General features: G+C 48.8%; 1 protein-coding gene across 1 annotated transcript in view; it reads left to right on the top strand.

Moving 5' to 3' along the window:
• Positions 1–12,117, top strand: part of tln1 (talin 1) — a 30,102-nt gene that overhangs the window by 12,989 nt on the left and 4,996 nt on the right. The window contains 33 exon segments of the mRNA XM_057017908.1: positions 8–136; positions 464–577; positions 651–764; positions 1,169–1,303; positions 1,474–1,602; positions 1,677–1,779; positions 1,872–2,080; positions 2,631–2,750; positions 2,837–3,034; positions 3,198–3,337; positions 3,424–3,517; positions 3,601–3,690; positions 3,787–3,909; positions 4,097–4,240; positions 4,315–4,476; positions 4,748–4,888; positions 5,000–5,181; positions 5,486–5,618; positions 5,903–6,004; positions 6,074–6,244; positions 6,338–6,586; positions 7,060–7,179; positions 7,260–7,406; positions 8,415–8,581; positions 8,823–9,006; positions 9,128–9,253; positions 9,515–9,572; positions 9,575–9,630; positions 9,733–9,918; positions 10,591–10,698; positions 10,860–10,965; positions 11,329–11,453; positions 11,606–11,735. Coding sequence (XP_056873888.1) covers positions 8–136; positions 464–577; positions 651–764; positions 1,169–1,303; positions 1,474–1,602; positions 1,677–1,779; positions 1,872–2,080; positions 2,631–2,750; positions 2,837–3,034; positions 3,198–3,337; positions 3,424–3,517; positions 3,601–3,690; positions 3,787–3,909; positions 4,097–4,240; positions 4,315–4,476; positions 4,748–4,888; positions 5,000–5,181; positions 5,486–5,618; positions 5,903–6,004; positions 6,074–6,244; positions 6,338–6,586; positions 7,060–7,179; positions 7,260–7,406; positions 8,415–8,581; positions 8,823–9,006; positions 9,128–9,253; positions 9,515–9,572; positions 9,575–9,630; positions 9,733–9,918; positions 10,591–10,698; positions 10,860–10,965; positions 11,329–11,453; positions 11,606–11,735 — 4,495 coding nt within the window.

Genomic DNA, 12,117 nt, shown 5'->3' with positions numbered 1-12,117 from the left:
CTATCAGGGAGCAGCAGCTAATCCCGACAGTGAGGAGCAACAGCAGAAGCTCAGGGAGGCGGCTGAGGGTCTCCGAATCGCCACCAATGCTGCCGCCCAGAATGCTATCAAGAAGCGTCTGGTCAGCAAGCTGGAGGTGTGAAAACGAAACATGAGACGTGTGAAGCAGGTCTACTGTGGGACCTCTGATGATGATCTCACTCAGCAAGTTTAGAATGGAAGACAAAATCTGGTTTTAAGTAAATGGGATTCAGGTTACATGTGTTATCACAACTATGGATCAGATTCATGAGACTCTTTACCATCTGTCCTTAGGCATCATGTATCACAATAAGGAACAAAGCACAGAAGGTGGTTTGTTGTGCTTGTTTGCTGAGTCAGATGGCCGCAGTGAGAGGGCCTAAACTTGAGCAGTTTGGACTCCCAAGTCTCTAAAGTTGGTTAAGTACACCTTTTCTTTCAGAATGCAGCCAAACATGCAGCTGCCGCTGCCACTCAGACCATCGCTGCCGCCCAGCACGCTGCCTCCTCCAACAAGAACCAGGCAGCTCAGCAGCAGCTCGTCCAGAGCTGTAAGGTAAGAATGGCCACAACCTGCCTTTGACTGAAACCATGGCAACCATCTTGACATGGTGTGTTTGTGTGTGTAGGTGGTCGCAGAGCAGATCCCTCAGCTGGTCCAGGGAGTCCGAGGCAGCCAGGCTCAGCCTGACAGTCCGAGCGCTCAGCTTGCCCTCATCAGTGCCAGCCAGAACTTCCTCCAGGTCGGTTCTGTTCCTCCTTAAATAGAAAGTGAGCTGCTAAACCCTAACCTTCAGCCTTGACGACACCATACTGCCTTACACACAAATGTTGGATCCTCCAGCTACCTCAGAACTGTTTAAATGAGAAAAATAATTCATGAAACTTATCTTGTTAAATACAACTTTCTGACCGTGAAGGTTCAACACCTCCAGTAGCTTAGGTGTCGCATCATTTACATTAATTCTACATTAGTCTGGTTGGGGACTTTAGCAATAAATCGTGTTGAGGCATTTTTAAAATAGACACATTACAGCAAATGTAGCTGTTAGCCCTCAGGTGTCATCATGGAGCTAACTTTGAGCTTCAGGCTCAGTGAGCGAGTTCTTTGTGATTAAAACCATCCACCGTTTGTGTCCTCATCCAGCCTGGTACTAAGATGGTGACAGCATCCAAGGCCACAGTTCCCACCATCACTGATCAGGCCTCTGCCATGCAGCTGAGCCAGTGTGCAAAGAACCTGGCTGGAGCTCTGACTGAGCTTCGCACAGCCTCACAGAAGGTAATGATGTTCACGCTCTGCTGCTGCAACAGACAACCTTAGAATGTGAGCAGATTATAATCATAATCATCATGATCTACAAAAGTCAGGATCGACCAGGATCCTCGTCATCAGTATGGTAAGGTCTTAAAGAGTGAACCCTCCTGTGTATGTGTGTATGTATGATGCAGGCCCAGGAAGCTTGTGGCCCACTAGAGATTGACAACGCCCTGTCTATGGTGAGAAAACTGGAAAAGGACGTCCAGGAGACCAAAGCTTCAGCTGAGGAGGGCAGACTCAGACCTCTGCCTGGAGAAACAGTGAGTCCTTCAACTCCTCACCATCCACCAACATAAAGGATCTAAATAAACGCTTCCTCCACTCTGCTGCTCAGCTGGATAAATGCTCTCAAGACCTGGGTAACAGCACCAAAGCTGTGAGTTCAGCCATCGCCCAGCTGCTGAGTGAAGCCACCCAGGGCAACGAGAACTACACAGGTGAGGACTGAAGGGTCACCCCTGTTCTCCCACTTTAAACAGACTGGGTACCGGCGTGTTGAGTCAGAGCTGATGAGTGTTCTCATCTCCAGGCATGGCAGCCAGAGATGTGGCGCAGGCATTAAAGACCTTTGCCTCGGCTGCCAGAGGTGTGGCAGCCACCACTGAGGATCTGTCTGCGCGGAATGCCGTGCTGGACTGTGCCGCTGACGTCCTGGACAAGTCTGCCAACCTGATAGAAGAGACCAAAAGGGCCATGGTGAAGCCAGGGGATGCAGAAAGCCAGCAGAGGTTGGCCCAGGTCAGATATCAGGAGGTGGAGGGTCGGTGATTTCTGAATCGGATGTCTTTACACCTAAATATTAGCTTTGCCTACCATATCTACATTTTAATGTTACATACACTAACAGGCACTTCAGAACCTCAAAACTCACATGAAGGCCTTGAAATTCTGTCAGCTTCATGAATTAAGAGGCCATACTGAAAGACTTCTATCAACACAGTATTCAAAGGGAATGTCATTAACCCTTTATAGATGGCAGCTTGAATGTTTTGTAATAATGTGAAGATCAGCTCACCTACAGTTTTGTCAAAGTTACCATGAGAACAAAACACTGATTAGAAAAGTGTCTCTGTAGAGTGTGAAGAGCACCTCAACATATCATTAGTGCGTCAGTGGTGATGCAGTTCATCAGCTCATCTCTGAGCGGTTCCAGCTTTAAAAGATTCACTTTTTAAATTCTTCTTATTTAAAGTACTCAACGTGGTTCTGCTGCTTAGATAGTTTAGCCTGGAATTAACAACTCTTTGTGTGTGTGTGTGTGTGTGTCTGTGTGCGTGTGCGTGTGTAGGTAGCTAAGGCTGTGTCTCAGTCCCTGAACAGATGTGTGAACTGCCTCCCTGGTCAGAGGGATGTTGATAACGCCATCCGCTCTGTGGGTGAAGCCAGCAAAACCCTCCTGAACGACTCGGTAAGATCTGGTGCCGTTGACCCGAACACTGCGAGTGTGTGTAACTGTAACAAGTTACCGCTGTTGTGCTCTGGGTCACCCTGCAGTTCCCCTCCAGTGGAAAGAGCTTCCAGGAGGTTCAGGCTCAGCTCAATGAAGTGGCAGCATGTCTGAACCAGTCAGCCAACGAGGTGGTCCAGGCCTCCAAAGGCACCACGCTGGATCTGGCCAGGGCCACCAGCAAGTTTGGAAATGATTTTAGCAACTTCCTGGAGGCTGGTGTTGACATGGCCGGTACATCTCCGGTCAGTAGGAGACGCCTCAGATTGATCTTTGAGTTCTGAAAACTGTAACTTCCTCACATAAATGATCAGCTCTAAAACACACAACTGGAAAAGTTCTCTTCCAGTGGTGCAACACAGTTTCTGATTGTTCTTGTCTGAACATGGTTGTTGTTTCTTCTGTCAGTCCAAAGAGGATCAGAGTCAGGTTGTGTCCAACCTGAAGACCATCTCCATGTCGTCCAGCAAGCTGCTGCTGGCAGCCAAAGCTCTGTCCACCGACTCTGGAGCCCCCAACCTGAAGAACCAGCTGGCCGCAGCTGCTCGGTGATGCCTTTTCCTTACCCTCCACGTGTGTCTGTCCCTCAGTGTGTATTGTTTTGATGTCACACTGCTGTGTTTTTATCCATCAGAGCTGTGACTGACAGCATCAACCAGCTCATCACCATGTGCACCCAGCAGGCTCCAGGTCAGAAGGAGTGTGACAATGCTCTCAGAGAACTGGAGGTAACAAACACACATTGTTTGCTGCAGGTTTCCTCCATAGAGAGAATTTAGCTGCTGATCCATTTGTGTGTGTGTATGTGTAGTCAGTGGCGGGGATGCTGGAGAACCCTACTCAAGCCGTTAGTGATGCTTCGTACTTTGACTGTATCGACGCTGTCATGGAGAACTCAAAGGTGAGAACTCTTCTCTCATCCAACACCTTCTCTCTCTGTTTCTGACTGTCCCAGTGTTTCTGACAGCGTTTTTTATGTTCTGCTCTTGGTTTCCAGGTCCTTGGCGAATCCATGGCTGGTATTTCCCACCATGCCAAGAACTCCAACCTGCCAGAGTTTGGAGATTCCATCAGCACAGGTTCCAAAGCTCTGTGTGGTCTAACAGAAGCTGCAGCTCAGGTGAAACATCAGCAGCTTTAGTTTTAGTCACACTCAGACCAACACTCATTCTGTGTGATTGTGTTGAGCTGATGGATCATGAATGCTTGGATACTTCATCACATCATCTCCTGTTTGCTCACATGTCTTGATGAATGAAGTGAGAGCATTATTTGAAGTATGAAGCTGAGTATCTGTGTACGTGTAGGCTGCATATCTGGTAGGAGTATCAGACCCCAACAGTTCTGCGGGTCAGAAGGGTCTGGTGGATCCTGCTCAGTTTGCCAGAGCCAACCAGTCTATCCAGATGGCCTGTCAGAACCTGGTGGACCCGGCTTGCACCCAGTCTCAGGTACATGAGGATGTCTTTGCATGTGCATGTGGAGGAGGATGAGTGCTTCATCCACGCTGTGTCTGGTTGTCCAGGTGCTGTCTGCAGCGACCATTGTGGCCAAACACACCTCAGCCCTGTGTAACGCCTGTCGACTGGCCTCCTCCAAGACAACCAATCCTGTGGCCAAGAGGCAGTTTGTCCAGTCGGCTAAAGAGGTGGCCAACACCACAGCCAACCTGGTCAAGTCCATAAAGGTTTGTCCTCTTTCAGCTGTGAGTTCAGGCTCCTGGTGTTTGAATTGATGAATTCAGGTGCTGAACTTGACATTTTATTGCAATGCTTTGAATTTTGGCCGTATGTGTAGAAGCTCAGGAAAGTTCCACTGTGGGATCAGTCATAACCAAAAAGAAGCTGATGTTGGACAGGTCCCGAGAGCTGTAGCTGTCTTGAGCTCTCAGCCTGGATGGTTTGATGCTCCCAAGGTTGTCTGTGTTAATGGAGCCTCACTATCATGAACATGTGCAGGCTTTGGATGGAGCCTTTAACCAGGAGAACAGAGAAAAGTGTAGAGCTGCCACTGGCCCTCTCATCGAAGCCGTGGACAACCTGACCGCCTTCGCCTCCAACCCAGAATTCGCCAGTATCCCTGCTCGCATCAGTGCTGAGGTATCTCCACAGCCCAACTCCTCCAGACCCATGTGAATCATTTCACACAGCGGGTCAGCCGCTTGGGCCAATAGTAATGGTTCAGATCCACTCAGACAACTTTCTTCTCAGGGCTATACAGCCATGGAGCCCATCCTGGCAGCAGCAAAGGCCATGCTGGAGAGCTCAACTGGTCTGATCCAAACTGCCCGCTCACTGGCCGTCAACCCTAAAGACCCTCCAAAGTGGTCAGTGTTGGCTGGACACTCCAGGACGGTGTCGGACTCCATCAAGAAGCTCATCACCAACATGAGGTAAACTGGACAGGGCCTGTGCACCAGTCCACATTGCAGATGGCATCTGGTCCCATAATAATAAAGGTGGACTCTAAAATGAATTATTCATCAGTGTGTGTTGTCAGCAGGACTGTGGGACCTCTCACAGTTTCCTTCAGCCCCTCAACACTGATGTAATACTTCAATCTTCTCATTGTTCCAGCCTGAAGTGCATTTGCATAGTTTCCTGATCTCGAGTATCAAAGCCAGCCTTGTTGTGCTGCCTGATGGAAAGAGCTGGCCTCTTTGGCTGACTGCTTCTTGCTTGTGGCTGTTTGTGCAGAGACAAAGCTCCTGGTCAGAGGGAGTGTGAAGATGCCATTGAGGTGCTCAACAGCTGCATCAGAGAACTGGATCAGGCCTCTCTGGCTGCTATCAGCCAGCAGCTAACACCCCGAGATGACATCTCCATGGAGGTACACACACATTAACAGCAGAGATCTTGTGAATCAAGGACACATTTCTACATTTCTATGAATGCAGATTTGTTGTTGCCTCATAACTCACAAACACGTAACGTGAGTCTGAGTTCTAACTGCACACAGAGCTCAGTCTCAACCTTGAGAGTCGTGTCTTCTCAACAACTGCACAATATTAACATGTAGAAATATTCCAGAGTAAAGAATTGCCAGTCGAGATGCTTCCTGTTGCCTCCAGCAGAGCCTCTGACCCAGGTTGATCTTTGCTTCTCTCCCTCTAGACACTCCATGAGCAGATGGCTGCTTCAGTCCATGAAATTAGTAACCTGATTGATCCAGTGGCTGTAGCTGCTCACTCTGATGCCTCTCAACTGGGGCACAAGGTAAGGAAGAGGAGCATTTAAGAGTGATGAAGAGGAGGAGCCCCGCTCTAAAGGTGTGCTGTCTCTCAGGTGTCTCAGATGGCCAGTTACTTTGAGCCACTGGTCATGGCAGCTATTGGCACTGTGTCCAAGATCCTGAGCAGCCAACAGCAAATGGCTGTATTAGACCAGACAAAGACCTTGACAGAATCAGCCCTTCAGATGCTCTACACAGCCAAGGAAGCTGGAGGAAACCCCAAGGTACTGCTGCTCGTTCCCAACAAAGTTGGTCAGCTCAGTTTAAACCACCAGCCTGTTGATCCTGTTTGTGTTGCTGACGTTTCCTCCCTGCAGGCAGCTCACATGCAGGAGGCCCTGGAAGAGTCGGTGCAGATGATGAAGGAAGCTGTGGATGATCTCGGTGCCACTTTAGCTGAGGCAGCCAGTGCAGCTGGAGCTGTGGGCGGCATGGTGGCCTCCATCAATGATGCCGTCAACAAAATGGAGGAAACACCAACACTTGAACCTGAGGGCACCTTCGTGGACTACCAGACCACGATGGTGAAGACGGCTAAGGCCATAGCGGTCACCGTGCAGGAGATGGTGAGTGTGGCCAGTCAGGGCTAAAGTCCAGCAATGAGTGACAGGTGTGACAGTGTGCTGCTCTAATATCCTGCTCAAATCAACACATGAGCAAATGAGCAAACAATGTACAGTGAAGGGACCATTTTTCATCATCTGCACATTTGCAAAAGGCTTTTTCATCACACTTTGAATGAGATCATCTTCTCACAAATGATATAAAAGATTCCAGTGCAGAAATAACTGTGGAAAACACACATACACACACTCTGTGTCCTGTCCTGTCCCGTCTCAGAGAAAACAACCACAAAATAAAAATATATCTACTTTAAGCTGAGTAAAGACTGTAGGACTGTTTTAATGAGGAGCTTTCTGACATTTTTGGCCTTATTTGTGATGAGCATGAGTCCTTGAACCAGCTGTAGACTAAACCAGATCAGCATTATCTGGGTTCATCGTTCACATCTTCATAGTCCTTCTTTGTCTCCCTCTAGGTCACCAAGTCGAACACCAACCCCGATGACCTCGGCGGTCTGGCCAACCAGCTGACCAATGAGTTTGGAAACTTGGCTAATGAGGCCAAATATGCAACGTTGACGGCAGAGAATGATGAAGTAGGTCAAATCTGAAACACGGATGTCAAAGAGTGATAGTGGGCTCACTCCTCATGCTGGTGATGTTTGTTGTCTTTCAGATTGGTTCTCACATTAAGAAGCAGGTGGGCGAGCTGGGCTTCAGCTGCACAGGCCTGGTGACCAAGGCTGGAGCTCTGCAGTGTAGCCCCAACGACCTGATTACCAAGAAAGAGCTGATCGAAAGTGCTCGCAAAGTCTCTGAAAAGGTCTCTACACAAACACTGTCTGTCTGTCTATCTCTCTGTCTGTCTCGCGGTCTCTGTCACTGACTGACTGACTGTCGTCTAGCACTGCAGCAGCACTGGTGGTAAATTCACAATTGAGCATGTGTTCTTCTACACCACATTTTTCTGTGATAGAGACGCTCCTGCAGCCCAACACCAATCACATCAATTAGTTGATCCAAGGGTAGATCAGCATTCTAACCGGTAGGTCAAACTAACATTATTTCCACTGCAGGAGTTCTAGGTAAAGACAGGGCCAGGAACTTTACAGGAACCCTCCTCTCACTTGTTCCTCTTAAGGGTCATGTCCCTGCGGTGGTTGATTGGGCCCCTTGGAGGCCTCAACAGTTTCTACGGTGACGTCACCTGACTGAGCTGACAAAAATAATAACAAAGAGAACCACTATGAGAAGGGAGGTAAAGATGGAGGAACTGAGGTGGTTCTTGTGGTCCCGGTTTGTGTGCTCTTGTACATGGATGGATGCTGTGAACCAGAGGAGGACATGCGGCTCCCAATCAGCACCCAGTAAACCTGAAGTCCCATCCAGAGTTTTTCAGACCTCATCTAAGTACCTACCCTGAGCAGGAACTCCGTCAGGCCCCATTAAAGTTCCTGTAAATGGCCCTTCAGGCATGGTTTCTCTCCAGGTGCTCCAGCTTCCTCCCACTCCCAAACATGTGTTTCTGGGGTGAACTGGCTACTCATTGTGAAAGGTTGTCAGTGGTCAGATGAATCAATTTGTTGAGCAGTCAGGTAAAAAGCCTAAAGGACCGACCCCTCGCTGATGTCTACTGACAACTTTGCACATCAGGCTGCAGTGCTGGTTCTTGGTGGACTTCCTGGCAAGTTCCTACCTGCTACTACAGCTCAGGAGGCACCAGTTCGACCCTCTGGGGTCTGGTTGTTACTGTTCCCATCAGAGAACAGGAACCGTAATCATGTGGACATGATGGGATGTGTTGAGTTAACCTGAACATCTGTGTGTGCAGGTCTCCTATGTGCTGGCTGCCCTCCAGGCTGGTAACCGTGGAACGCAGGCCTGCATCACAGCCGCCAGCGCCGTGTCTGGAATCATTGCAGATCTGGACACAACCATCATGTTTGCTACTGCTGGAACACTGAACAGAGAGAATGCAGAAACCTTTGCTGACCACAGGTGCTTAAACTGGCAGAAGGCTTCCTGGAGGGTTATCAGATGTTGGCATGGACCACCAATACCTTCACATCCTGTTTGCTGCAGGCGTAGACATCGGCTGCAGACATGGCAGCTTTACTGACTTTATTGATTTATATGAACATGTAAAGGACTCTTTTGAAGTGAAGCTTCGGCTGTGAAGAGTCCTGTTGAAACATCTGTGTGTTGGTGGACCTCAGTAAGAGCTCCTTCCTGTTTGCAGAGAATACATCCTAAAGACGGCCAAGGCTCTTGTCGAGGACACCAAGCTGCTGGTGTCTGGAGCTGGAGCCAGTCAGGAGAAACTGGCCCAGGCTGCCCAGTCCTCTGTGACCACCATCACCAAACTGGCCGATGTAGTCAAACTGGGAGCTGCCAGCCTTGGTTCTGAAGACCCAGAGACACAGGTGTGTGCATGGGCAGTGATCACTCTTTATTCCTGTACTCAATCTTTTAGGTCCACTTTGATAAACTGATATAATTAGTCATGAATTGGCATTAGGTGACAGTTTCTGCTGCGTTCTGCAGGTGGTCCTCATTAATGCAGTGAAGGATGTAGCCAAAGCTCTGGCCAACCTGATCAGCACCACCAAAGCAGCAGCAGGGAAGCCTTACGATGACCCCAGCATGCTCCAGCTCAAGAACTCTGCCAAGGTATCCTCTCAGAAAGTAGAAAAAGGCAGAACAACCAAATACTCATCTACTGAAATCCACTGGGTGTCTGCAGCTGCATTGGGGGCAAAGCTGCAGGTGCTTGATGTTCCTGCGGTAAAGAGGGAGGACTAGTGGACTATTTTTGTGACCGTACAGTGGTTTTACAGTGACACCCGTCCCAGCTTGTGTTTCCTTGGTTGTAGTTGAAGAATAAAAATGAAGATATTTGAGTGATTCTGAAATGTTGACTTGATGCTGCAGGTGATGGTCACCAATGTAACATCCCTCCTGAAGACGGTGAAGGCCGTGGAGGACGAAGCCACAAGGGGACCAGAGCTTTGGAGGCAACCATTGAGCACATCAAACAGGAGCTAACTGTGGGTTCTGCTCATCAGCAGCAGCAGCATCATCTGTGCACGTAGAGTCAATAGTCAACCCTTAGTTATGAAGACAAAGCTCATCCTCTTTTGCTCTGGCAGGTGTTCAACAGCTCAGACCCACCACCAAAGGCAACCACACCGGAGGAGTTCATCCGCATGACAAAAGGAATCACCATGGCAACTGCAAAGGCAGTGGCTGCTGGGAACTCGTGTCGGCAGGAGGACATTATTGCCACGGCTAATCTGAGCCGAAGGGCCATCACTGACATGCTGCACTCCTGCAAGGTGGGTTGAGGGTTCGAAGAACCATGGTGGCCTCACAAAAAAAAGGCACTTCTAGAGACGAATTTAATGTGTGAGTTGAAGGAGAGATTTTGGTCAAAAGTTACTCCTAGATTCCTCACAGAGAGACTAGATGCTAATGAGATACCCTCTAGAGTGATCATGTGATCTAATCTATCCCTGAGAGGTTCAGGACCAAACACCATGACCTCAGTTTTTCCTGAGTTAAGGAGGAGGAAATTTGAAGACATCCAGGACTTTATGTCTTTAAGACAGGTCTGGAGCTTCACTAACTTCTCTGTCTCCTCTGGTTTCATGGATAAATAAAGCTGAGTGTCATCAGCATAACAATGAAAATTTATCCCATGCTGCCGAATAATGTTCCCTAAGGGAAGCATGTACAAGGGGAAGAGGATTGGTCCAAGTACAGAACCTTGAGGAACTCCATGGCTAACCCTACTGTATGAGGAGGGAACACCATGGACATGAGCAAACTGGTATCTATCAGATAAATATGATCTAAACCAGTCTAGTGCTGTCCCTTTAATCCCAATTACATGTTCCAGTCTCTGTAACAGGATGCTGTGATCAACTGTCCACGATCTGAAGCTATAAGAAGATCATTAGTAACTTTAATAAGTACTAATGTGTGTGTGTCTGTGTGTGATCTTTCAGCAAGCTGCCTACCATCCAGAGGTCAACAATGAGGTCCAGATGAGAGCTCTGCGCTACGGTAGTGAATGTGCCTCTGGATACCTGGGCCTGCTGGAGCACGTGTTGGTGGTGAGAGGGGGAGCTCTGACACTCTGCAGGGTCAATCATTCGGAGTCAGCACACACACACGAGCTTGAGTGGTCAAAGAAGGCTAAAGTTCTGGGTCTAGGCCATTCAGTGAGTGTTGGGTGAAACCCAGCAGCTTGAGACCTGTTTTGTTGCCCCCGCAGATCATCCAGAAGCCGTCCCATGACATGAAGCAGCAGTTGGCCATCTACTCCAAGCGGGTGGCTGGATGTGTCACTGAGCTCATCCAGGCTGCAGAGGCCATGAAAGGTTGGTTAAATCAGAACTTAGCAAAGCTGCGAGTTCATGAAGATTAACCAGTTGAAAAGAGACCAGTTTTACTCCATTTAACGTGAACATCAAAGGACACATACGTTCAGCCCAACGTTAGCACAGGTCTGGTATTTTAATGCCTGCTGCAGTGGGAGCAGATCAGCAGGGGTTCCCTCTTTTGGGTTCCTTTGGTTGGATTTGGTTCTTGTTCTGTCATGTGGCTCTGCAGCCCATTGGATCCAACATTAGAGTTGATTGATCAGACATGTTGATTTTGCAAAAACATCTGAAGCCTGGACTCACTGAGCCTGAGAGCAGCTGTAGACTCAGAACTGGACTCAGCCGAAGTGTCTTCTGCAGGGACGGAGTGGGTGGACCCCGAGGATCCCACTGTCATTGCGGAAAATGAGCTACTGGGAGCAGCCGCCGCCATTGAAGCCGCTGCCAAGAAACTGGAGCAACTCAGGCCCAGAACCAAACCGAAGGTCAGAGGTCGATAATTACTCACCTTCTCAACCTGAGCACCAGCTCACGGGTGGATTTGTGTCAGGAGATTTGTATGACAGAGCTGCGTGTCTGGTTTAAACTGGGCTCATCTCAGCGTTCCTGATGGATGGTTTTCCTCTCCTGTCAACAGGAGGCTGATGAGAGCCTTAACTTTGAGGAGCAGATTCTGGAGGCAGCCAAGTCCATTGCAGCAGCCACCAGCGCACTGGTCAAAGCTGCATCAGCAGCACAGAGAGAGTTGGTGGCCCAGGGGAAGGTAGGTGTGGCCTGATCAACATCTTCCTAAAGACAGCAGCTTAGTCACAAGGCTGCCCTCTGCAGGCAAACGGATGTAAAACACCCTGGTTCTTTCACCAAATCAGAGTTTTCTGAGACTTTAACCAAAGCAAACATCATCCAGGGAGTCAGGAAATATGATGTCACAATGTTTTATTGCGCCGCCCAGTTTTGACTTCTCAGCATCAAAAAGCAGGAAGTTGCTCTGTATTTTCATCAGTGGTCCTGGGGGATTACAGTCACACCAGGAACTCACCCCCACGGGGGTTGATCTTCTGGGCTCTGAGAAAACCTCAGATTCACAGTTAATTCAGTGAAGGTAGAAAATGGTGACGTGTTTAGATGATGGACAAACCTTCAGAAGTG

This window comes from Takifugu flavidus, chromosome 20 (genome assembly GCF_003711565.1).
Source record: "Takifugu flavidus isolate HTHZ2018 chromosome 20, ASM371156v2, whole genome shotgun sequence".
In the NCBI taxonomy this organism is placed as follows: Eukaryota; Metazoa; Chordata; class Actinopteri; order Tetraodontiformes; family Tetraodontidae; genus Takifugu; species Takifugu flavidus.
The sequence above is the reverse complement of the archived record's forward strand: the minus strand, read 5'-3'. Positions and strand labels throughout refer to the sequence as shown.